The 26,101-nt window shown below is 51.5% G+C and overlaps 3 protein-coding genes across 3 annotated transcripts in view; all 3 read left to right on the top strand.

Annotated features, from left to right (window-relative positions):
- LOC131262068 (protein split ends) overlaps nucleotides 1-22,429 on the top strand; it is an 89,576-nt gene extending 67,147 nt beyond the window's left edge. Inside the window, exons 3-13 of the mRNA XM_058263983.1 lie at nucleotides 478-732; nucleotides 787-802; nucleotides 860-3,405; nucleotides 3,454-13,647; nucleotides 13,991-16,117; nucleotides 16,205-16,341; nucleotides 16,524-16,607; nucleotides 16,799-16,878; nucleotides 16,993-17,135; nucleotides 17,224-18,101; nucleotides 18,175-22,429. Of these exons, the coding sequence (XP_058119966.1) occupies nucleotides 478-732; nucleotides 787-802; nucleotides 860-3,405; nucleotides 3,454-13,647; nucleotides 13,991-16,117; nucleotides 16,205-16,341; nucleotides 16,524-16,607; nucleotides 16,799-16,878; nucleotides 16,993-17,135; nucleotides 17,224-18,101; nucleotides 18,175-18,462 (16,748 nt within the window). The 3' untranslated portion in view covers nucleotides 18,463-22,429. The remainder of the gene's footprint in view (nucleotides 1-477; nucleotides 733-786; nucleotides 803-859; nucleotides 3,406-3,453; nucleotides 13,648-13,990; nucleotides 16,118-16,204; nucleotides 16,342-16,523; nucleotides 16,608-16,798; nucleotides 16,879-16,992; nucleotides 17,136-17,223; nucleotides 18,102-18,174) is intronic.
- A 900-nt stretch (nucleotides 22,430-23,329) lies between these two features.
- LOC131263790 (uncharacterized) lies at nucleotides 23,330-24,612 on the top strand. The gene is made up of 4 exons (XM_058266048.1): nucleotides 23,330-23,672; nucleotides 23,750-23,960; nucleotides 24,029-24,374; nucleotides 24,448-24,612. Exons 1-4 carry the CDS (start codon nucleotides 23,613-23,615, stop codon nucleotides 24,590-24,592), a joined length of 762 nt encoding a protein of 253 aa, XP_058122031.1. The 5' UTR covers nucleotides 23,330-23,612; the 3' UTR covers nucleotides 24,593-24,612.
- Nucleotides 24,613-24,955: 343 nt separating this feature from the next.
- Nucleotides 24,956-25,977, top strand: LOC131263418 (large ribosomal subunit protein uL10m). Its single transcript, XM_058265614.1, has 2 exons — nucleotides 24,956-25,052; nucleotides 25,131-25,977. The coding sequence occupies exons 1-2, from the start codon at nucleotides 25,031-25,033 to the stop codon at nucleotides 25,859-25,861; spliced, it is 753 nt and encodes a 250-aa protein (XP_058121597.1). The 5' UTR covers nucleotides 24,956-25,030; the 3' UTR covers nucleotides 25,862-25,977.
- Nucleotides 25,978-26,101: the final 124 nt, after the last annotated feature.

Consider the following 26,101-nt stretch of genomic DNA (forward strand, 5'->3'; position numbering starts at 1 on the left):
CAACCGAAAGAGGGTGTCTCTGACGAATTCATCTAAGAGCTTTCCTAAGCCGATTTTCCGCTTGTTTTTTTGTCATACTCCCCTGTATGATTGCAAGGTTCTCCGATGCGTCTGAAAACATTCCTTGTGTCGAGGAAATTTTCCTTCGACCACTTGAATCGTTCCATTGTATAGATCGATATCCTTTAATAGATAAACATTCTATTCACGGCGCATTAAGTCTCAGTTCATTCTCAAGTCTTTGTTGTATGTCTGGTACAGGATTCTTTGTAATTGCTTATTTATTACTATTTTTATTTTTGATTAGTCTACAATGGATCCTACATCTGACTTGAACTAGAGTAAAACTTACTGATATCAATACTGTCATTTAGGATTACTCATAAAAAGATTCCGGTGTTTCTTTTCGCTCACGAATATAACAACATTATTTTCAACCCGTTTTTAATATGCTTTTCGTGTTTTCATCTGTTGTAGGTGGCGATAGCAACAACATACGCTACCTGCAGAAGGAGCGTGTACATATACTAGAACAGCTAGAAGAATGCCCGTCCAGTGGCGATGAGCTGGTGAGCCCAAAGAAGCGTATCAAATACAACTCGGACGGGCACCATCACCATCACCACCACCATCACCACGGAGGAAGCGATTCCGATCGTGACCACCACCGGGATCTGCGCGATCCATCCCCTGGCGTCATTGTTGTGGCCGGCGCCGGTTCTGCAGCTACCGGTGTAGTAACGCCTGGTGGCACCGTTGGCAGCAGTCACCATTTTAACAGTGGAGCGGCTGGCGGCAATACGCCCGGCGGTAGTGGGTCGATCAACAGCAGCGGTGGCCCTAATGCCGGCAACGCTAGCGGGAGTGGCAATATGCTGCACCATTACAACAGCCACCACCACCACCATCATCACCACCATCCGCACCATGGTAGCAACAACAGTGATGGTGGTGGCGGTACGACAGGAGGAGGAGGAGGAGGGATCGGATCGATCGGTGGCATCCAGTCATCGTCTGCGCTGACCCACCGCAAGTCGATGGAGGTGCGCCGGTTGTCCGAGTGTAACATCCAGCAGTCGAAGCAATCCGTCTCGTCGTCATCGGCGGGTTCGCTCGTGGGTGGAAACAGTAGGAGACCTTCCACAGACAGCAGCTCGTTACAGCAGCGGCACGTGAATGCTTCCAGCAGTAATAACTCGCAGCACCACCTGCCGACGGAAGGACCCACCACGAACCATTCGCTCTACTCGCCGCACCATCACCTGAGCAAACGAAGGAAAATGATCGGTGATGGACTGGCACCAACTGCGACAGTCCTGGCCAACAGCAGCAATAACAACAGCAGTAGTAGCACGGCAACGGGAGGATCATCGGCATCGTCTTCTTCTTGGGCGGCAGCGAATGCGGGCACCACAGCAGGGACGAGTCTATCAACCTCCAACGAACATCACCATTCTTCGCGGGGTCGAGGTCACCAGCTACACTCGATACATTCTCACGAGGCTAGTGGGGGCGAGAGTGCCGATGGGTCGCGTCCCGGCACGCCCCTATGCGACGAGCGGCCGGAAAACTTGCTGCTCCCGAGCGAACCCCGCCGGATACCAACGGCACGATCGTACAACCAGGAGCCGATGGAGCTCCCACTGCCCCGCTTTGCCGTGCAGGTGTTCCAGCAGAACCGACTCAATGCAATCCATCAGCAGCAGCAGAGTGGTAGTGCGGGAGGAGGTTCGTCCTCAGCTTCCTCCTCAACTTCGTCTGCGGTGGTGCCGTCAACCGTCGTCAACGCCTCCTCGTCCGTTGAACGGCAGATCTCGTCCGGGTCGTCTTCGGCAGCCGCGACACCATCGACACCGTCCACCGTCGCTACGCCAACAACCCCGCTCCCGTTTTCGACCGCGGTCAGCGGCAGCGGCACCTCCGCTGGATCACAATCGGCCGCCACCAACTCCTCCGCTGCGATCAACCCGAGTCTCTCTTCGCTGGCGGCGAATTCTAGTCTACTACAGAGCAACAGCAACGCCCTCACGAGTCCTCCGCCAGTAGCAGTGGCCGCGTCGGCCAGCAAGTCGTCCGGAGGAGCTGCGTCCATTGGTGGTTTGCCGTTGCTCGGGGAGTCGTCGGTGAGCGAAATGGTGCCGGCAAGTCCACCGCCACGGGCCCCCTCCGTTAGCTCGACGTCAAGTGATTCTAGCGACCTCGGCATGTCACTGGACGAGCGCATCAAGACACTGGACGAAAAGTTCGAGAAGTGGTCCGGTAGTACCCAGGCGGCTTCCGTCACTCGGCTTGGTGGTGGTGGCAGCGTCAATGCGTCAGTCCCCCCGATTGGTAGCGGTACCAGTGGGAACGCGAACGAGCTCCACTTTGGACTGAATGATCGACTCCATTACCACCATCACGGATCGTCCGGGAAAATGACGTCTTCGTCCTACAACCACCATTCCTCTTCATCCTCCCACCACCACCACCACCAGCACCACCTGCCGCAACAGCATGCGTCTCCGTTCCACAATCCGGGCGTAGGTGCTGCGGGACTGCTGAACCACCACCATCATCACCACCTACCGCCGCATCATCACATTCACCAACACCACCAGCCGACAGCGTCGTCGTTGTCCCCATCACCGCTATCCTCGTCTTCCTCGGCCGCCGGCAGCTCGTTTCGCACGAAGTTTCTCGATCTCGACGTGCACGAGCTGCCCCCGTCGGACATCGTCAAGTCGGTGCTGTCGAAAAAGTCCATCTTCGACGAGGACCTCAAGCGGTTGGAGAACATCGACGACAAGTACGAACCGCGCGACTTCTCCAACTACTCGAAGCATAGCACCGCACTGGTGGCCGCATCCGCTGGTACCATTGCGACCGTGCTCGGCAACAGCATAGCGTCCGTGATCGCTGCGGCGGCGGCGGCGGGAGGACCAGCAGCAGCAACAGTATCGCCGGTGGTGAATAGTGTTACGCTCGCGACAACACCCTCGGCCAGCCAATCACCTGTTCATCTGGGTTCGCTCAAAACGGCACCAACCGCAGCTGCTGCTCCGGCGGTGCCAAGCGGTACTACGGCAAGCTCGGCTCCAACGACCCCCATCACGCCGACGACCGTCAGCTTACCGAGGATCAGTGGAAGTAGCAGTAGCACCTCCGTTTCGCCGATGAACAGCCCGCAGCCGTACAACAGTCCCAACCCTTCGGTGAAGTCCACTCTCCAGTATCCGTTCCCCAGTCACCCACCGGCGGTGGCGGCGGCTGCAGCGGCAGCAGCAGCGGCGGCTGCGGCAGCATCAGGTCAACCATCAACCACCGTCGCCTCCTCTTCTCCACCGTCTTCTGGAAGCACCGTTGCAACAGCAACGACGACGACGACGGCGGCAGCTGGCAGTGACAATGGAGAGTCCAGCAGCAGTAGTAGCAGCAGTAGTAGTAGTAGCAGTAGTACCGCAACAATAACAACAACAACAGCTACGTCGTCCCCGTCCGTTAATCATAAAGATAACACTAGTAATACGACACACAGTAGCAGTTCACACTCCGGTACTGCTATGACGACTACGTCCTCTACAATACCTTCGACAAGCGCTGCTGCCTCAACAACGGCCGGTGTGACGACACTAACGACGACCACAACCACCACTACCATCACTTCCACTGCTACTACATTGTCCTCGTCATCGTCCTCGTCGTCGTCGTCAACCAGTAAACCAAAGACCAATGTTTTAAATAAAAGTATTAGTTTAACGGAAAAAACAAGTACAAACGCTAGCGGTAACAACAATAATAATTTAATGAACAATAGTAATAGTGTAACTACTAGTGGTAGCGGCAACGGCAGCAGCAGCGGTGGTGGTAGAGCCAGTGCAAATCATCTGTCCTCTTCTTCATCTTCAACTTCGTCGTCGTCGTCGTCATCGAGTAATAATAGTGGCGTGACGCAGAAACATCAGCAGCAGTCCGCCAGCGGCAGTCGAGCATCGGTTGTGAAAGATGCGGTCGGAGGAGGAGCCGTTCAATCGACATCACTACCACCCCCGGGGAGCACGAACGTCGGCACGGTTAAGGGTGGTTCCGATGACGGTGGTCCACCGGCGGCAGCGGCGGCGGCGCACATGCATTCCAGTAGTAGCAGCCTTAGCAGTGGAGTCGGAAAGGCGACGGAAAGTGACGCGACGGTGGCCAGTGGTGGAAGCAGTAAAGGCAGCAACAGCAGCAGCAACAAGCATCACAAAGATCGACGGAAACTATCAACGGCATCGTCTACCTCGTCGACCTCGTCCAGCAGTGTGGTGTCGTCACCGAATGCCGCTGCTGCCATGGCGGTGGGTGCAAGTTCGGTCGATGAACCGGCAGAGGAAGTGGCAGCCAATGCCGCTCCATCGGTGGTACCATCGTCGGATACGTCGGCCAGCAAATCGTCCAAGCATTCGTCGAGCAAATCGTCGAGCAAATCGAATTCGCACCACCACAAGGACCACCATCATCACCATCACGGTGGTGGCAGCATCGGAGGCGGCAGTGGCCACCGGCATCACAGTGACAGCGTGAGCAGCACAAGCAGTACGAGCAGTAGTAGCAGTACAGCAAAGAATCTTCACAACAAAGAAAACCACGTGGAGCATCTTCCAGGTGCTGCTGCAGGCTTTGCCGCCGGTGGTGGCAACAGTGCCTATCGGGACGAGTTTGATCGCTTGAAGCAGGAGGCGGCTGCGGCGGCTGCAGCAACGGCGATTGCAAGTACGAACAACATTAATATCATCGTTCCATCTGGCGGAGGTTCTTCCTCCAAGCGAAGGGATAATAAAGACGATGAAGAGCAACTGCCGGCGTTACATCAACAAGGACATCGGCAGGGAAAATCATCGACCGATCGGGAAAAGGACACCCCGGCTCTGGTCGGTGGGGAGGAGAAAGAGCAGCGTAAGCAATCGCGCGATGATGACATGGAGAAGGAACTACACGAAAAGGAACGTAGTAGTAGGGCCAAGGGCGGTGCAGTGGCTTCGTCCGGTGATACGGTGGAGAGGGAATCTTCGGCGAACCAGAAGAATCATCTTCACCGTCATCATCACCACGATGAGCCGGGCGCACAACAGCAACACCATCATCACCATCACCGGGAGCGCTCCACATCGGATAAAGATCGACGAGATCGGGTAAACTCAACCGGTAGCGGCTCTCCCGCCCGAAGTTCCTCCAAACGACGGCTCAGCTCGCAGGATAGCATCGAATCGACCCTGGAAGAAACGAACTCGGTGAAGAAAATTCGCTCCAATGTATACCAGGACGGCCAAGAGACGGGAACGGGTCCGAAGATTAACGAGCGGCGTGATTCCGGTAAGGAAAGTCGTAAGGAAGGTGGCAAACATCACCACAAAACGAGCGGCAACGGTCACAACCATCGATCGGAGAAAACATCCTCTAAGACGTCGTCCGGCAGTGGTACTACTCCATCGTCCGAGAAAGTCCCATCCTCGATGAACAACGCGTCCTCGAAGTACCTGCAGCAACCTGGCGGCGAGAATCACCATACTACCACCGAAAAGCAGCAACAGCAAGCGTTCCTGCTTGAAGAGCGCCGCAAGGAGATCATGCTTTCCGGTGAGGATCATCTTCGCCATCAGCCGCCGTCCGGTGCCAGCAGTGCTGGTAGTGGCAGCGGCGGAGGTGGTGGTGGAAGCCATCACAAGCGCAAGGAGCGGTACCACGAGTCGAAGCACAAGTCGAAGAAAAATCGTGACCCTTCGCGAGACAAGGAGAACACGCAGAGCGCCAACTTCCCCGCGGACAGCTACGGTGAAAACCGGTCGACCAGCGACGAGGAAGAGCAGAACCGCCGAATACGCTACAAGAAGGAGCGCAAGGAGCTGCAGGAGTTTGCAAAGCAACGCTTCCACCACAGCGCCTCGAGCGGTGGTGGTGGTGGATCTGCCGGCGGTATGGGACTGGACGCGTCGAGTGCGACTACCCCTGGCGGTGACCACTACAAGAAGTATAATTGTAGCCGTGCGGATCGCAAATCATCACAGCCCGTTAGCCGTGCGGAATCATCGGCTGAGGAGGGTGTTGGTGGACCGACAGGAGGAGCCGTGAGGGAGAAGAAAAAGTGCCGCTCGAATAGTAGCCGCAAACCGGCGAACAGCAACTCGGACGATACGGACGACTCGGACGAGCCGAAGAAGCATTCAATCTTCGACATTCCCGACGACTTCGGGCCGAATATCTCGATGTACGACAAGGTGAAGGCACGCTCGTGCAAGAACATGCAGAAGCAGGAGGAGGAGAAGAAGATTCGGGCCAAGTTCTCACAGCTCAAGCAGTGCCGGGCGAAGCGGGAGGGTAAGAATCGCTCCAAGAGCTGGGAAGAAGGCGATGAGTCCGACTCGGAGGACGGTATGAACTCGGACGGGACGGTCAACAGCAAGTACAATCACCACCACAAGGAGCACAACAAGAGCGGCATGGTGACGACAACGGACGACGAAGAGGATCGCGTTCCGACGACACCTCGCTCGTCGTCACGCCGCCATCATCACTTGAAGGAGTCGTCGTTGGCGTCCGATTCGGGTGACGAGGGTGGAACGACGGATCACCAACGCGATCGCGAGCAGCAAGATCGTCGTCACCATCACCAGCATCAGCATCATCATCATCGGGCAATCTTCAATCGGGACCGGTTGAATGATCTGTGCGATGATGAAAGCAGCGAAGGTGGTGGCAACATACACGGTACCGCCGGTCGGGACAAACGACCGCTTCTCCAGCAGCAGCAGCAGCAGCAGCAGCAGCAGGTGCAAAAGCAACGTCAAACCTCCTACCACCAGGAGAAAAGCTCACGGCGCAGTTCGGGCGAGGACAAAAAGTCGTCCTCCCGCAAGGGAGGCTCCCGAGGTTCGACGCGCATCCAATCGGACACGGAAACGGACGACGAAGGGACGAGGACGAACGATCGTACGAAAAATACAGTCACAACCGGCGGTGCTGCTGCCATGGGCAGCAATAGCATGATTCCGGATGCCGAATTTGATCGAATCAATGATAAAATTGGACGTATGTTCGCCGGATCTACCCCCTATACCGCCGATGTGGAGCTCAAAATCAAGAAGGAACTCAAAAGCGACGATGAGATTTCTTCGCACTTGGTCGAAGATAAGAAACCGCCGTCATCGTTGACCGTCAAGATGGACCTGAGCTCCTCGTCCGGGGCTCCTAAGGAACAAAAACCATCGGTTGCGGCGATGACGACGGCTGGCTCGTTTGCCCTCATTGCCAGTGACATTTCCGATGACGATCTGGTGAAAACGGTCGTCAAGTCGGAGTACGGACAACCGACCACGACTGTGGCTGTCATCAAGCAGGAAACAAAGGATATGGTAGCGTCGACGTACAAACAGCATAAGGAGCGCAACCGTGACCAACCATCGGTACCACCACCGGCTTGCGATCAATCCGGCTCGGACGGTGGTGATCTAATGGCGCACCAAATGACACCCAAAACGGAACAGCAACAGCAGCAACATTCCGATTCCAAGAGAAAACATAAGAAGAAGCAAAAGCGCAACAAAACGCTGGATGGAAGCTTCGAGCAGTTGGAAAAGGACCCCTCGTCTACTACGGAAGCAGGAAGTGGTGAAAACGCATCGATTGGAGCGACCACAACTCCAGCTTCGATCGCGTCGTTGGCGGCCGACGGTGGAAGTGGCGCTTCGGCAACGATGGCAGCAACCATCGCAACCGTTGTTCCGAATGCACCCGTGGCCAACACACCTTCTTCTGCAAACGTCCCGACGACAGCATCGACAACTAGCACTGTCGACGAGTCGATGAAGATGAAACAACAGCAACTGGCTGACGATCATCAGTCATCGTCCTACAACAAGAAGAAACACAGCGGTAAGAAAGACAAGCGACGCGATCGCTCCAAGGAGGACTACGAAAGTAAGTCCTCTTCGTCCAGCCGATCGAAGAAATCGAAAAATCGTCACAAGGAAAGCAGCGGCGGTGGTGCTGGAGGTGGTGGAAGTAGTAACAGCAGCACTAGCAAATTCCTCGACATGGACCTATTTGGGCCGATATCGGACGAAGAGTCGCAGCACTCCTCGGTTGAAACGGAAGCATCACACGGTGGAAAGCAAGGTTCGCTCGAGCCAGACGACCAAGGGCCAAGAATGGAAGATGAAGTGCCGAAAGGCAGCTCCAAGCAACAGCAGCAGGATCAGCAGCTTGTTGCGGATGTTCCCATCAACGAGCCCGCGTCTAAGAACCCGAGCGCTCCCGCCATGCCTGCAGATAGAGTACCTCCAACGACGGCGGCGTCGCTCTCGATAGGAAACAAATCCGGCACGATGGAAGAGTCACAAAAAGAACCACAACAATCGTTCGGTTCCGCGCTTCGCAACGCTGGTAAGCTGCCGGATCAGCAGTCGAACACCACATCATCGACTTCGGCCGCTGGAGGCGGTAGTGAGCTGACGGAGAAGGAGCTGGCGCGCAAGGAAGAGTCGCGCAAACGTAAAGAAAAGCGCCGACGGGAGAAGCAGCGTGCTTCAATGGCCGCCGCCGCCGCTGCCGCAGCGTCACTGAAGGAGGATGAAAACAGTGTTGATCTCGATGAAGCCGGCCGAGCACTGGAAGCGCAGCTGATGAGTGATACCGACCAGCAGAAGGACGAGGAAGTGGAGGTTTCACCCGCCTCGGCTGTGGCCAGTGGAGGAGCTACACTGATTGGCGAAAAGCGCACGTCCGTCGACATGTTGGACGTGTTCCGTTACACGGACGGTGACGATAGTATGGAGATGTCTTTCGGCGACAAGAAAGACCCATTGTCGGGTTCTGTGATCACCGCCACGACGGGTGCGTCATCATCCGAGCATGGCCGCAAGGAGAAGAAGAAGAAAAAGAAGCGTGGTAAGGATGAAAAGCATAAGCACCATCACAGTGGAAGCAGCAGTGGAGGCGTCAATTCCACTGGAACGACTACCCCAAGTGTGTCTACCACGACATCTCTCAGCGAAAATGTGACGAAATCCTCCGGTACCCTTCTAACGAATACCGCCACCGGAAGCATCAGTAGCAACGTTCTCTCGCCGATCGGTGGAAATTCCGGTGGTGGTCTGCAAACCACAAACCGACATCCACCTCCGACCACGACTCCGGTTACTCCATCTTCCATCAATAAACTGTCGCTGGACATCATCTCCGCACAGCAGGAGGACTCCAAGCACAACCTCAGCAAACCGTCGCCCAGTTTACCGTGTCTGTTGGACGAAAGTCCACCACCGTCGAACAAACAGCAGCTGACGGCACAGACGACGAGCACACCACCATCTTCGGCCGCCAGTACAACCGCCGCCCCGGTGGAACGGTCATCGTCGCCTTCGTCGCTGTTGCTTGCGGGTGTCGATGGTGTACGCACGCGTGAGCTGACCTGCTCCACTCCAACGTATGAGTTCGAGAAGAAAGCATCGATTGATGAAACAACAACATCCAGCAAGAGTACGGCGAAGCGAAAGAAAACGACGTCGTCCGGCACGGAAAAACTCGACGAACAGACGCAACAGCTACACGAGAAGGCCGTTATGTCGATCTCTGGCGAGATGTTGGCCAGCAGCAGCGAGGTGGCCAGTGGCGGTGATACGGTGTGTTCCAACGATGACGAGCAGCTGACGGCTGCGGCGAAACAGAGGCAAGCGGATGAAGCGGCCGCCAAGCTGCTGCTTGAGGAAAAGTCTCGTGTCGTCATTTCGCAGGAGGAAACGGAAGACGCCGTGGCGGCGTTGCTGGGTGAAAGTTTCGGCACGTCCAATACGCCCGACTTTTCCGACATGTACAGCGATCCGGTCGAGGAGGAGCAGCTCAAGTCGCCGAACACCGAAGATGAACCACCGCAGATCCCGGAGGAGGACGACGAAGAGATGAAGAAGGCGATCATGAGCCTGAACGCGGAGGAGCTGAAACCGGACACACCCCAGTCGGAGCAAGATTTGCAGATCGACACCGACACGGATGATGCGCTCGATGACGATCATACCGGTGGTAATTTGCTGCGGTTCGACAATCCACCGAAAACGCCCGATGTCGACCTCAGCCAGATCGGCAAACCGTTGATTGAGGGTGCGAAAGCGGATAAGGTGGACAAGTTGGTGGTGGCGGAAGGCACAGCAGGCGGCAAGAAGGACGATTCGCTTGGAAGGTTGGAAATGCCTGACACACCCGGCAAGCATATGGCACTGGCGAATGTCGACTCACCGTCACAAGGGTCGGCGGATGAAGCCACGAGCAGTAGTGTCGTCGTTAAACCACCTTCCCATCGTCCGGACGCAACGACGACGGCACAGTCGAAGCCGTCGACGAAAGTGTCAACCTCTCCTTTGGGTGCACCGTCCGTTGTGAGTCATCATAAGATCATAACTCCAGCGTCGACGATCACGATCATAAAGGAACAGCTGCGTCCGATGGTGCCCTCTGTGCCGCAAACGGAGTTGAAACCGATCACCGTCGGATATGCACCTCAGATATCGACCTCGGTTAAGCCAGCGTCTCAACCATCGACCGTGGTAAGGAGTGGTGTTTCGATCCCAACGACACCACCATCAGCGATCGCCACCAGCACTACCACGTCCGCGACAACCACCGTTCATCGGCAGTACGTTGTGCAGACACCGCCGACGATCACCATTCCCGAGCAGCATCCGATCATCTATCATGCGATGCCATCGGCGGCAGTGGACTCGTCATCCCCGCGGGGACTACAATCTCCAAAGCTGCAGATAGCCTCACCACACTCACCGTTCGGAGGAGGGCGAACGTCCTCACCAACTACCACGACCTTACGGCCTCATCCCATAATGGTGACCAACAACCGGCATTCGCCGCAGCAGCAGCAGCTCAGTCCTGTGGTTCAACAATCACCCGGAGGAGGAAGTCCTCAGGCGGCTATGATCATCCACCATGGTGGGCATATCGTAGTGCACTCGCCAAATTCTTCCTCCACACCGAGTGGTGGACAATCACCGTACCATCAAAAGCCGACAGTGTCGAGTCCTGGCAGTGGTGGTCAGGTGATATCGCCACAGCAGCAACATTACCATCCACACCATCTACACCCGGCTTCGATCGCGCAACGGGGAATGCCTCATGCTGCGGGTACAACACCATTGAAACCCTCGGCGTTGGTAACTCCCGGAAAGGTAAACGATCCATCGATCAAGAACCAATACAGTCCTTCGTCGGCAGAAGGAGGGGGTAATCCGGTGGCTCGTATCATCACCGCGAGTGCTGCAGCAGCAATGGTTGGGGGGCAAGAGCCAAATCCAAGCAAACCGAACATCGTACTCAACACTACACCGTCGACGTATCTCATGCAAACCTCAACCCCACGAAAACCGCTAGATCCATCGTCTATGAAGACCATCCATCCGGCTGTAGTGACATCGACAGGAGCGGGTACAGCATCTCCTGCGGCGATTCCTGTCAAGACAACTGTTCTGGCTCACCAACAGCAGCCATCACCTTCAGTAATCCCCCCTGTTGCTGCTAGCAAACAGGTAACAACCACCAGTAGTCCTGTGGGTTCTGTGTATCAGAAATCGATGGCAACTGAACCGGTGGCGACAACCATCAGTTCACCTAACATTGTCCTAGCAAAAACAGCGGCGGCAGCGGTGTCTGGAAATAACACGATCTCCACGATCATGTCCAACCCGAATCACCAACCGACCGTCGTGGTGGCGAAATCGATTGTTGTCGACCCGGTGGTGGTGCAATCTGGCAAACCGTCCTCCAGTCCTACACAATTGACTGCATTGAAGTCCGACGCGGGCAAGGAGAACACTGGATCGCGCAAGCAACCAGGATCATCGACACCAGTGAAGGAAGAGGGTAAACCAACCACGGTCACATCGCTAGACGAGCAGGAAACGGACTCGAAAGAGGACAGCGATTGTTGGTCGGCGAAGGAAATCAACATAGACTCGGTGATCAAGAAGGTGGATGCGCTCTGCTCGGAGGACGAATCGGTAGTTTCGCAACCTTTGGACAAGGAAGCTTCCACGATCGATCTGGTGGCCAAGGGTACGGTCGGTGCGTTGGAGGAGACCAAGGTGAAGCAACAACTCGATCCAATCGCCAAGGAGAGTACTGCCAAGAAGGAAGTGACGGATGTGAAACCGATGGCCGTTATCTCCGGTGCAGACGTGACGTTACCTTCATCAGCAACGTCCGCAGCGATTGCGGCAGCAATAACACCGTTGCCGATGGATGAGGAAGAATGTGACGAACAGTCGAGTGGAAGCAGTGCGATCGAGTCCATGGAAAAAGAAACCGTTGGCCGTGGTACGGGAAAACGGGGAGGACGTCGAGGTGGACGCAAGAGCTCGGAGAGCGGACACACGACGGTTGTCGAAAAGAACTCGGCCGAGACGGTTGAGTCCGGAATACAAACACGCACCCGTGGAGGAAAGACTCCCGGTGGTGGCAAGCGGGGCCGTGGAGGACGAGGTGGTGCGAGAGGTGGTGCAGCTATGGTCAGTACAACGCAGCAACATGTTGCTGCTACACCGAACCTACCGGGACCGACCGCAGCATTATCGTCGACCGGTTCGTCAGCAGGACTACCGGCGGCCACTTCCACCCCGAAAGCCGCTGGTCGGGGGGCTCTTGCCGGAGTTGGGGGATCGTCGTCCGATATCTACGAGTTCCATGACGACTCGGGTGAGGATGTGTCCAATCCCGACAAACTGTTGTCACCGGCTTCCGGTGGTGACGGTGCTCGCCCACGGTTAATTTTGACCATCAAGAACCAGGCGGCCGTAACGACAGCCCCTGCGACCAACACAACTCCGACCACGGTGATCGCAACAGCGACACCATCGGGCACCATTGCGACAACAACATCCGTCCCGGTTACCCACCAGCAGGTGATCACAGCGATGGCGAACGTCTCAACCAGTATTCCGTCAGTGGTGGTAAGCATCTCTACGGTGTCCACACCCCAACAAACTACGACGGTGTCAACAACACCAGCGGTGGCACCTACATTGCCATTGTCACTCCCTGCCAGCGAATCTGCTTCGGTTCATCAGCAGCAGCAGCCACCAACAGCAGCTACCGGTGTCCTGGAGATGGTGGTTGGCAAGGAAGAACTGGGCGTACTTCATCCAACGGCGGCGTCGGTGGTTGGAATGTCACCGGCGGCAGTTGCAGCAGCAGTTGCGGCAGCCAATACACGGAAATCCCGCCGTCTGCTGGAGAAAGATGGCCGCAGCACGGTAGATGATATAATTGAGGATGTCATCCGCAACGGTCCGTCACCGAAGGTTGCCGGAGGAGCAGCAGCAATAATTGTTGGACCCCAGCAACAACCGGCGACTCCTCTGTCTGCACAAGGTGGTTCTCAGGCGGGCAATAGTATCGCATTGAGTCAGCAGCAACAACAACCACCATCCGTTGTAAGCGTACAGCAGGCTACAAGTGCTGGTGCCGTAGGATCGATGCATTCGCAGCAGTTGGTAGTACCTCAACACCAACAGCAGCAACACGTACCCTCCCCGACGGGAGCTAACGAGCAATTCCAACAGCAACAGCAGCAGACCTTGCAGGTTGCACCAACTCGTCGCACCACACGCCAAAATGCCACTACGTTGAATGGTAATTGTTCTCATTATTCGTTAGAAATTGTCCATATTCACGCGTTGTTGTACTTGTAAATGGTGCGGGATGAATTTTTACAGTAAATTTTAAAACGTTTGTTCCACATCTTTGCGTTACAATGTTCAGATAAATTTGATAGTCGTTATAGGTTTTTTTCGAGTAACAGGAATTTCGAAAAAGAATTGTTGAAATGTTTCAATACTTGGTGGAAAATAGTATGGCGGTGGCCAACGGTATTGGTACTCATTTTTACTGCAAAAATTCATCCCACATCCTGTAGTTTATCATACAAATTTCTTTCAATAGCATTTTCTAATACTGTTTCCGATTTTTCCATCATATGCAGCTACCGGACCGGGAGATATGCGCAAATCGCCACGCAGTACAAGGAAGGCCAAGGATCGTAAAATCTCCGAAACATCCACCGATAGCAGTGACGAGCGACCTCCTCCGCAGCAGACAAGTATCGCAAACGCCGCTGGCAGTTCGACGTTGGTGGGTGGTCTGAAAGATCCACTTGGTGTGACGAAGGGTGACGAAAAACAGCAGACGACGGCGGCGGTAGCCCAAGGAGCCGTTGGTGGTGGTGGAGGAAGCCTGTCTGCAACGACACCGGTCACACCGAGCGTGCAGATAACACGCCCGAACGAAACAGCATCGCTAGCGGACAAAGCGAAGGAAAAATCCAAACCGACGGCCGATGAAGCGAAGGCGCCGGTGGCCGAAATGTTACCGCAACCGAGTGCCCTCACGCTGATCGATCCGGTGACGGGCGAGTTGATGCGCCACAGTACCAAGGATGGCCAGTACGTGCCGCTTCCTCCGGCACCGAATGCACCGCAACCGCTCAAGAAGGTCATTGCTGCCGCGGCGATACAAAGTGCGGCCGCTGCCGAACACCTGAAGTCAGTCAACGCTATCGCTACCTCCGCCTCATCTACACTACCCAATCCTCCCAACAACACTGGCTCTTCGCCGACACCACCGAACCGTAACACCCCTCCGACCCCAACATCGTCCGGTGGAATCATCATCGGCAGTGGCAAGGCGACCACAATCCCATCGATGGCAGGAGTGGGGCAGCCGGGTGGAATAGTCGTGCATCAACAACAGACCACTACAAAACCACACCCGCTGAAGGCGCACGTTCTGAACTCTCAGCAGGTACTCCAGCAGCAACCGATTGTAATAAAACACCAGCAGGCACCGAGTGTGATCACGTCGCAACAGCAGCAAGTATACGCGGCCGCAACCTGCACGCCCCCGATGCAAACGACAATGACGACAACGATCACCAGCAAGGCGTCGTCCGTGCACCCATCGGCGGTACCAGCTGTTACGTCCATATCGACACCGCTCAAATTGACCACCAACGCCTCGTCATCATTGCACGGTCACCAGCAACAACAACAGCCCATCTACATACAGAATGCACTCTCAGGACAGCAGCATCCGCATCCGATGGTTATTGGAAAGCAACAAGCCACCATCGTTAGTGGAAAACAACAGCAATCCACGGGCGGAATTCAGCTGCATCACCACACCGGCACGGGAAATCTGCTACTGAACATCCCGCCAGGAATGCATCCGGCGACCGCGGTCCAAATGTCTCCACGACTACACCAACAACCGCAGCAGCCGTTGATCGTTACCAATGCGGGCAAACATCAACAGAAACCTCAGCAACAACCGCAGCAAGTTCCACCGCCGCAGCAGATCATCATCCACCGGAGCAAGGCAACGGCGGCTGGTGGTGGTGGTGGTGGCGATTCGAGCCCATTGCATCAGCACCACGACCGTTACACGACCGTCCTGCAGAGTGGAGGGAAAATCATACAACAAGCCGGTACACCGACGACGGTGGCACCTCCTCCACCCGGCTCGATGTTATCGCAAATGCAGCAACAGCAGATCATCACCAAACACCCTACGACCGGACACCCTACGACGATACAGATATCAGCCGCAGGTGGCGGTGGTGGTGGTGTTGGTCCCGGCGGAGTGCTTCCTGTGCATTACCAAACGGTACAGCAGCAACCGATTTTGCACAAGGGTCCAATAGCATCCGTGCAACAGAAGATGGTGAACGCGCAGCAGCAGCAACATCAACAACAGCACCTCCTGCACTCGCAGCAGCAGCAGCAACAACAGATGCAGCACATGATCGGTGGGAAGACTCCCATCATCCATCAGGTGCCGATGGGAGGTGGCAAAATTGTGCAGATCCAATCGAACCCCAATGTTATGCCTAGCCAGCAGCAACAACAGCTGATGCAACCTGTCGGCTTGACGAAGCTATCCAATCATCACGTCTCGACACCGTCTCCTCCGGCACAGCAACACCAGCCGCAACCCCCGATCAAGGGAATGTCGCCGCATCCGATGCACCAAGCTCCGCAAATCATGACCGGTGCCGTGGCTAGCCCACCGTTGAAGCCGTCGCATCTGCAGGGCCAGCAACCGATCGTGACAGGTACGACCTTTTACGCATGCTTGTAAACGTCCTTCACAGAGACAATTAACATCTGTTTTCTTAACTCTCCTTTGTAACACATAACAGGAGCCAGCAGCACACGGGTGGCGTTGCCAACGATGAGTCCCCAGGGTCCGTCGCCGCAAGGACCCCATCCACCGCAGGCATCGATTCAACGGCACATTCTCACACCGCAGGGTACCGTCTACGAAACGACCAACCTGGTAAGTCATGCAACTGGTTCCTTCTCCTTTGACACACCAAAACTCCTCCCCATCTTCCCGCGTATAAAAGAACACTGTCGAATGTTTAAGATCACCACGCTGTCCAATAACACAAGCTTTTACTCGCACTCTCCTTCTGCTTGGACGCTGCTCTTTCGTCTTCCACCTCGATTACCAAACAGCGTGGAGATCTGAGTGGATTCATCAACCGTGGCCAAAGTCCTCCGCCGGCACACCAACAAATGTCGCCCATAACGCCAGTTCACGTACGAACACCGATCGTTCCAGAGTTTCAAGTTGTTCTCCTTTGAGTTTTCATACTAATTTTCATGGTTTTCTGTTTGATATTTGTTTCGTTTTTATGTGCTTTTTACTAATTCATTTGTTGGATATTTGTTTTCTCCACATCTCTATGCTCGTTCGATCGTCATCTACCCTATCCAATGGACACAAACAGGGCCCAGATGGTGGCTTCCGGGGCGGTATGCCGAGGGACTACGTGAAGTACATATATCGCAGCAACATCCCGATACCGAGGTATGACACCGGCCACCACCAACACCAGCAGCAGCAACATCCGGATGACGAGTCGCGCACTCGTCGTCGCTGGTCGGACGATGGTTCTATCGATCTTTCTGTTGTCTCCCTCAGCAGGTCACCCATGCGGGAGCTGCCGGAGATGGAAGAAACGGTGGCCGCCAGTCCGCCGCTCGAGCTGCGCCGACCATCCAGTCGCCCGCCGCACACCACGGCCGTACCGCTCAGTCTGCAGAGTCCAGGGGATCGTGTAACCGGTAAGTTGTTGCTTTCCAAACCAAATTCGGTCGGTTTTTGAGCATACATTTCCTAATGGTGTTACCTGCTTCGTTTTACATTCCACAGATTCGCCGCAAGGAGCGCAGGTCTACATGGGAAGCGCAAGGATTCCGCATCCCTATCCTCCGGATACGCTGAACGCGCGCTACTACGAACCAACGATCGGTGGTCCAAACGGAGGCCTTCGTGCAATCAGCACGGAACCACCGCCAGCGCACCGACCGCACAATCTGTCCACTGCACCGTACACCGGCGCTCCGTACTCGGTCACCCCGAGCCCAACGCCACCACCATCGGCCTCGCCCGCCACCATGCTCCAGCTGCAGCGTGAACGTGATCAGCAGCAGCAGCAGCAGCAACAACAGCACGTAGCGGCCGCGTTAGTGGCAGCAGCTGGCCAGCGGCTCGTAGGCGACCGGGTCGTGTCGTCCGGGCCGCCGCCGCCAGGTAGCAGCTACTACTATCGTACCGGCGACGGCGAACACGAGCTAACTGAGCAACTTCATCCCGTCGCCCTAGGTCACGGATCGTCGTCAGTGGGCGCTTCAGCGCCGTTACCGGCTCACACGGGTGGCCTGCTACCAGTGTCGGTGATGGGTTCGCAGGGAGTGCCGATTGTCACCGGTCGTAGCATCCAGGTGGCCACCCCACCAGGGCCAGGAATGTCCGTGCCCGTGCCTGTTCCGGTTGTAACGGCACCCGGACCGCCGCTGCAGACGGACTCACTGGAGGCGCTATTGCAGCGTTATCCGGTCATGTGGCAGGGACTGCTCGCGCTCAAGAACGACCAGGCCGCGGTGCAGATGCACTTCGTCTACGGTAATCCCAACGTGGCAGGAAGTTCGCTGCCAAGCAACAGCGATGGCACGACGCCCCCGTTGCGCATTGCCCAGCGTATGCGCTTGGAACCGGCACAGATCGACGGGGTAGCTCGAAAGATGCAGGTACGTGCCATTGCGACATACTCTCAATTCTCCTTTCCAACAAGCGCCTAATCACACTCTTTACTTTCTTCAGATGGTAAACGAACACTGTATGCTGCTGGCGCTGCCGTGTGGTCGCGATCGGATGGATGTGCTACAGCAGCAGAACAATTTGCAGACCGGCTTCATCACCTACCTGCAGCAGAAACAGGCGGCCGGTATCGTCAACATTGCTGCTCCCGGCAGCGCTCAGGCAGCCTATGTGGTCCACATATTTCCGTCGTGCGAATTTGCCAACGAGAATCTGGCCCGCATCGCACCGGATCTGATGCACCGGGTGGCCAACATCCAGTACCTGCTGATCGTCATTGCTACGGTGTAAGATGATGTGTGGGGGCCTCCAAGCCGCCACTCCAACCTCGGTGACCTCGATGTATGTACATACCGAATGTGACACACTCTCACACATTAACCAGCCTACCTACTACAACTACTATTACTACTATTGTTGCTACTTCTACTTCTCTAAAACACTACCACCACCATTTTCAACACTAGAAGACGAAAAAGGTTGTTTCGAAAGGTTATGGAGTTCAGATTAGGGGTCAGTTTGGATTGAAACAAAACCAAACCAAATACACAAACTCACTCATAATGTTTACTGCTTAAGCTGCAACGGTACGAAAAACCGAAATATACAGGAGGGAGGCGTAGTAGGCAATGGAGAGAAAATAATATTTATTTTACATCGCGCGCGCGTGTGTGTGTGTATGCCATCTCATCAATGAAGTAAAAGATAGAAACATGGATTCCTCTCCCCCAAAATGGGAATGCCACTTGTGTCCATCTGCAAAGTGACGAATGGAAGAAGAAAAAAAGAAACTAGTTGTACAGTAATAAAAAAAAAACACACAGGCAAACCACAAACAATGCATAGTAAGAGCGAAAAGGTATGAAGCAAAAACAAAAAAGGTGTAAACTGTGATTTATCCATATTCTTAAGTATTACTTCTGAAAGGATACCACCAGCACTACCACCAATGTTAGCACAGTTTAAAAACGTAATACGCTTGAAACCGTTAATGAAAAACAATAAACGGTAGTGGGAGCGAGAGAAATAGAAAGGAGAGGGTAGGCGCGAACCGTGTTAAGGGCAAAATTGTCGTAATGGGGGTGAACAGACGGAGCTTGCAAGAATCAGATAGCAAAGTGACAATGGAACATCGGGAAACTCCAAGCCTAATAATTAAGGTCAGGCAGAAATTAAAGTCATCAACCCTCTTTTGCCTGCCTGCCTTTGGTTTTCCTACCGAATCACAATTTGTTGTGACACACGAGATGCGGTAATGCTAACCCAATTGCAAAGCGGTTCTTTCCCTTGTGACGATAGGCTCTGCTTCTTTTTGTCAGAGAAATGAGGCGGACACGCGCGCTTACCAAGCTGCTCTGTCACGATACATTCGCATAGAATGCGGAATATTATTGGCTGTTGCATGTAAATCTTGGTTTTATAATAGTAATGCGGGGGGAAAGAATGTAGAAATACCTACACAGCAAACCAGTGAGAAAGGTCTACCGCTTGTTTGCGCGAACGAAAACGATCTCTATCTCAGAGGTAGAGTTAAATGTTAAAGGGAGAAATGCCCCCCACTCACACACATGCACAGAGACGACTACACCCCAGGAAAGGACAACCTCTTTTGGCAATGTATGCGTGTGTGTGTGTATGTATGAGTATACTTGTGAGGACGTCACAATAGTAGGTACAACTGTACAACGTAAAGCTACATGTTAACGACGGTCGAACAAAATCATCGATAGCACAGTTAATTAATCACTACTGAGGACGGTGACCACTTCTACTACTACTACTACTATTAATACTGGCTACGTCTACTACTAATGGACACGACAATGAATCAAGACGACGAGGAACATGAAGAGAAAAAGAGGACAAAATCAATAGCGAGCAAAACAAAGCACCACCTTTGCTCTTATGAACAGGTTGATGGTAGGCAAATTTATTATACAACACATAAACAACAAACACACGCAGCAACAATATAAACACACGTATGAGAGGACTAACACACAGAAAGAAGGAAAACAAAAAGTAATCTATAAGGAGACAAATAAACTTTAACATGTGCTGTAAAAAGTAGAAAGAAGGAAGGTGGGGGCGGGAGAGACAAATGCATTGGTAACATATACCTAGTGTCTAAGGTTCGATATAATGATGTTGTGTAGCGTTAGACTTACGCGTGCGAGAAAAGTTAATAGAAAAGGGAAAAATAATACACACACGACGGTAAGCGCGAGTGAGAGAGAGAGAGAGAGTTCTAGGGATATGTTGTGTATACCACATACCTACGAGTATGTGCGTGTGTATGTGTGTGTATGAGAAAAGTTAGCGAAAGAAGGTGTACGAACTTTGAAGAGCATTAGTAATATTATTATTAACGCAATAACGATCCGATACAAACAGCAAAACACACGTTCATTATTATATATATACACGTACATATATATATATACACATACAAATAGAGAAAGAGAAATATTTGGGGTTACTTTAGAGTAGGCGAACATGCGTAATAGCACCCGCTGTCGGATCCTAGCTTCTTGCGCGGGAGGACACGCACGAGAACGACAAAGGATACGACTTTGGCATGGCGCGCGCCATGGGCTGTTCGACACGGTTCGCCACGACGTAATCTACTAATATCCCGCCCCTCCGCTCCGTCGATACTAAGTAGTATAGCTAGAGACTAAGCGCCTATAGCGGGGAAAACGTGGGCAAATGGAACGGGAAGGACGAAAAAGGGTGTGGGGTGAAAATGCTCGACGAAACAAAGCATCTCTGTACGACACGATTGAGACAGAAAAAAATCCCTTGTCATGAGCAACACCCTTGACCCGTTTGCATGCGAAGATGAAAATGATGGCGATGAAAAAGAAGAAGAGAAGCAGTTGTGCGCAGGCTTTTCTTTCCCCACGCACTCGCCTCCCCCTAAGGAGGAGCGGTGGAAGTGATCGTTTTTTTTACACTTCCTTTGGGCATGTTCACTAAACAACTCCCCTCCCCCGATAGTTTTTTTTTTCATTCTTACTCGTTATCATTATTTTTCTTTTGTTTTTCAATATGTGTAAGTACTTTAAATGACTATCGATAAAATCTTTGTACATATAAACTTTATAAGAAGATGAGATAAATAAAAATCCAAACCCACAAAAATTAAAACTCACAGCTATTGAAACTACGAAAATAAGGCATCAAGCAAAACTGTTGTGGTACTGAAAGAAAGTAATCGTCAGTAAGGTTTGCGAATTACCATCAAACCCCCCCCTGCCCTCGCGGAAGTTTTTTTCTTCTCTTATTGCTTTCAGTTGCTGTTTTTGATTTGTGACTCAATACAAATGTTTGAATAATACGTCACGGTGAAACAAAACGGTGCGTAAAAATCGAAACTAAATTAAATAAAGCGTATGAATAATGAGATAAATTACCTGTGTAAAATAACAAACAGATTAAAGAACGATTGTTCGCATAAATAACCGACTTAAAATACGGCAAAGCCTGATGGGCATAGAATGTGAAAATTTTTGGTTTTTTGTTTTGTTTTCGTTTTGTTTTCACCGTTCACGTACCAGGCCGTAAAATGTAATTTTTCATTGTTTATTCTGTTTGTTTGTCCTGCACTCTTTCTAAGTATGTACAGAAATTAAAGTCCAAATCATGGAGTTCCACATGGTGGAAATGAATTTTAACGTTGTTTTTTTTTCTCGAGATGCGACACATGATCGTATGAGATATATGGTAGAAAGTTGGACAACGGAAGGGTATGATGTTCCATTGTTTAATTTTTTGGACAATGATCGATTTCCACGATCGCAATCGAGGGCGGAAGAAAGCTCTTGAAGGGTCTTACAAGAGTTATATTTTTTTATGCAGGAAACCAAGCCGAGGTAGTATGGAATCCCCGCGCGCTGTACGACGGTGCATTATTGGAACGCAAGGGATAGTGAATATTAATATGGACATTTTAGATAGCATAATTGCCACATTAATAGCACTAAAGTTACTAATATATGTAATGGGTGTCCAATTTCACGACACTGTTTGGTGAAAGGTTCTTTTTTTCAATTTCCTTGATTTGCTGATTGAAACCCTTCTAATACCAACTAGAAAGTGTTGAAACCCAATCACAAAAGGTAAAGCAGATCGGCCAATGTAAAAGATAGGATTCATGCTCTCGCCCTTCTAAGGGTTCATCAAACAATAATGGTTCAAAGTAGCGCAACTAGCAAATCAAAAAAAAAAAAAAAAGAAAAACGAAATAAAAATTAAATGCAGGAATGACCTGCCCAATCCTACCGTTGAGTATCGAGAACGAAATTCTTCGTCTGGAATGGATTTCCTCACATGAAAAATGAATAATTGACAAAAATAGGCACGATGGCAGAGTAGTAGTAATAGCAAACCCCTAACTACCCGGAACTGAGGAAAAGCAGCAGTACATTGAATACTAACGGTGGTTAATAAACTACTAAACGATAATACAACAAACAAACAAAATGACGAAACAAGTAAAACCAACCAATGCAACATAGCGAAAAAGATTTAAAATTTATTATTAACTAATTGTGATCATCAAAAATTAAAGAGAGAGAAAAAATGTACCTTTTTTTGTATATTCTGTATATAGCTATCGTTAAGAGCGCGGGAGGCCGATTGAAAAACGGAACGAAGGAAAAGAGGTTAAAAATGAGAGAAAAAAAGGAAAAAAGATAAATGATTGCTGGAGAAATATGAGAGAAAAATCCCACAAAAATAGAGTCATAAAGAATAACGAAGCTGTATGTATTTGCTACCAAAAACGAAACAAACAAACAAACAAACAAACAAGAGCAAAAGCTAGCAAAACGAAACCATACCGAGAGGGAGGAGGATTGCTACAAAATAGAGCACAAGTATGGGAAATGCAGCAAAGATACAAAAAAGGGAAACAGATTGATTATGAATTAATAATATAGATTAGGAGATAATTGCAGAAAAATAAAAGTAACCCAAATTACTCGAATTAACGAATGAACGCGAATGCATGCGGAAACGATGATGACAAACATTATTTCTGATATGTTACGAAGGAATAGCTTCAACATACACTCGGCAAATATTACTTTTACTCCCCTCGATACAACGGCGGCCACGTGTTTCTGATGTAATTTTCGGCGATATAAACACGCGAAGGTGATGTAATTGTGTGTCCCTATTGCGCTGAATTTTTATTCGAACGCAAACCGAAGGGCGCATCCCCATTTTGTCGAGGAAAAATCAATAGTGAAAAGAACTTTTAAGGTATCCTTCTATCTACGTGCTAGCGCAGGAAATTCAAACAATCAGGCCAACCACTCTATTGGACGGTCGAATGCTTTCGCGATCAGTTGTGAGTGCACGCCGTCGGAAAGCGCATTATTTTTGACCAGAAGAGAAGACTCAAGTTTCGGAAACTGTTCATAAAATCGTGAAACATGCGGTGCTGGTTTGGATTATTGCTGTTATCGGTGAGCACGTGTTGGTTCCCGGGAAGCGTAAGTTTCGGTATGGGTTAGAAGTGCTAGGGATCTATACTAAAAGCACCCGGAGATTATTCGCTTTATTTTCATAGGTAAATGCAGCCACCTTTACCGTCACGTCCGAGGTGTACATGGACATATCGATCGATGGCGAAAAGATGGGAAAGATAATCATCGGGCTGTTCGGTGAGGAAGCGCCACGTACGGTGGCCAACTTCCGCCAATTGTGCACCGCTAGCGTGGACGGATTCAGCTACCGGGGAAGTCGCTTCCATCGGGTCATTCCAAAGTTTATGATTCAAGGTGAATGAAATGGTACCCTGAAAGGATCGGAAAGGATTTTTTAAATTTGTGTGCGCTTCTTCCCGCAGGTGGCGACGTGGAGTCGGGTAACGGACACGGAGCGATCAGCATGTACGGGAAATACTTTGATGATGAAAATCTCAAAATAAATCACACCAGCTCAGGCTTCATTGCGATGGCAAACCGTGGCCCAAACACCAATGGGTGCCAGTTCTACATCACCACCATGCCCGCACCCTGGCTGGACGGCAAGCATGTTATTTTCGGTAAGGTGATGGACGGCCATGGCGTGGTGCACAAGGTGGAACAGGTGCGGACGGACACTGACGACTATCCGGTGAAACCGGTCATCATCGACGACTGTGGGGATGTTCCGGTACTCAGTCCGTTCACCGTTTCGGATGATCCGTACGAGTAAGTAGCAGTCGATTGCTTGTGATCTTCGTTAACTTGGATCTGACTATAAATGGGTACATTCCTCTGGTAGCTTGTGGGCCTGGATTAAAGCTTCCTCAATGCCGCTCGGAATGTCGTTCTCCATTCTTGCTTTCTTCCAATACATCATAAGAAAGCTGGACGGGTTCACCAACCGTGTGGCGCTGCAGGACCAGCAATTAGCCAAAAGTGAATAAAATTCTACTACGCGACTACTTCTTAAATGGTCGAGATTTTTTAAAAAATAAAACATGAGTGTTATTATAATAAACTAACAATGAGTGGCTAGTTATAAGGTGCATTTATGGAATAAATTGAATAAAATAAAACTTAAATTGAACAAAAACCAACGAAATTGTTCTACTCTATTATTAGATAGGGTAAGAGTTGAGGGGTTTGTGCTAAAAAATCAACTAGTACTTAGGTAAATATTTAGTGTTTGAATTTGTTATAAAATAACAGCTTTTTTAAATTCTTTGCTCAAACGCTAGGTTCGTTCCAAGTGGATGATTGAACTAAGTAAGTCCGACCGTTCCGCAATTTTGATAATAAATTGTGAAGAACGTCTGTCATTTTTCTGTTGTCAAAATTAGCAAAGCAAAACACACAGCCTGCCGGTGGTAAAAGCAGCAAAAATGTCGAATTTTGTTATAAATGGTAAGTTGTGAATGATTGCAGATCGGTAATCGGTGGTTTTCTAGACCCTGCGAGGCTCTAAATCATCCTACTCCACAGGTCTGCTGCAGTCACGCAACCCACTGCTCACATTCCGCCGGTTCCGGGGGAAGATCAACATCCAGCGCCCGCGAGCTCCGCATTACGAAAGAGCACGGGTGCTTGAAGTCATCAAACCTGTCTACAAAAGGCCCGAATTCAATGCCCCCTGCATCGAAGCGCAGAAAGCGAATGAAAGCAAAAATCTCGACAATCCGTACGAAACCATCATCGCACGAGAGGCACGCAACTGGTTCGATCACAGCAACCTGGTCGCCTTCCTGCACGTCAACTCGATACGCCAGGAGGACATGTTCAAAGCGCAAGTGGTTCTGCATCGTCACAACATCTCCGTGAAAGTGTACGGAAAGTCGATCATGCGGAAAGCGCTCGCTGGCACCAAGTTCGAAACGATTCTGCCACTCTTCGAAGCCAAGACGGCGATTGTGTTTGCACCCGAGCCGCAAAAGATAAAGCAGGTGTTGAGTGTGCTGAAGAAAACCCCGCAGCTTGTTCTGCTGGCCGGAATCGTCGAGGGTCGGCTGCTGAGCAGGAACGAGTTCGTGTCGTACGCAACCATGCCCGATCTGACGACGACACGAGCTCAACTAGCCGCTGTACTCGATAGTGCCGGTGGTAAGATTGTGGCCGATCTGCAGTGTCACCAAAGTCAGCTGGTGAATTTGTTGGATGCCTACGCAAAGAAGGATCCAGCCAGTAGTGCTGACGCTGGCGAGAAAGTGGAAAGCTGAACCGTGTAAATTAGTGTGGCTATAAGTTTAAAGTAGTGCAAAAAAGTCCTAATATAAAGGGTTAATACAAAAGATATGTTCTTATACTTGATTTACCAAGAGTGGTGATTATCACACACCGTTCAGATAATAAGTGGTCCCTAAATAATTGTGTATACTTCTCCTTCGGTTTAAGTTGTTGGAGGTTTGCGTAGTATTATCTACAAAGCCTGGTAAATATCCGAAGCATAACTTTTATTG

Source organism: Anopheles coustani, chromosome 2 (genome assembly GCF_943734705.1).
Source record: "Anopheles coustani chromosome 2, idAnoCousDA_361_x.2, whole genome shotgun sequence".
Classification (NCBI taxonomy): domain Eukaryota; kingdom Metazoa; phylum Arthropoda; class Insecta; order Diptera; family Culicidae; genus Anopheles; species Anopheles coustani.

Bases quoted from the DNA above. Each gene is read 5' to 3' on its own strand.
- LOC131263790 (XM_058266048.1), top strand. From the start codon at position 23,613: ATGCGGTGCTGGTTTGGATTATTGCTGTTATCGGTGAGCACGTGTTGG. The intron at 23,673-23,749 runs GTAAGTTTCGGT...TTATTTTCATAG, and splicing joins CGTGTTGGTTCCCGGGAAGC to GTAAATGCAGCCACCTTTAC. The intron at 24,375-24,447 runs GTAAGTAGCAGT...TTCCTCTGGTAG, and splicing joins GTTTCGGATGATCCGTACGA to CTTGTGGGCCTGGATTAAAG.
- LOC131263418 (XM_058265614.1), top strand. From the start codon at position 25,031: ATGTCGAATTTTGTTATAAATG. The intron at 25,053-25,130 runs GTAAGTTGTGAA...CCTACTCCACAG, and splicing joins GTCGAATTTTGTTATAAATG to GTCTGCTGCAGTCACGCAAC.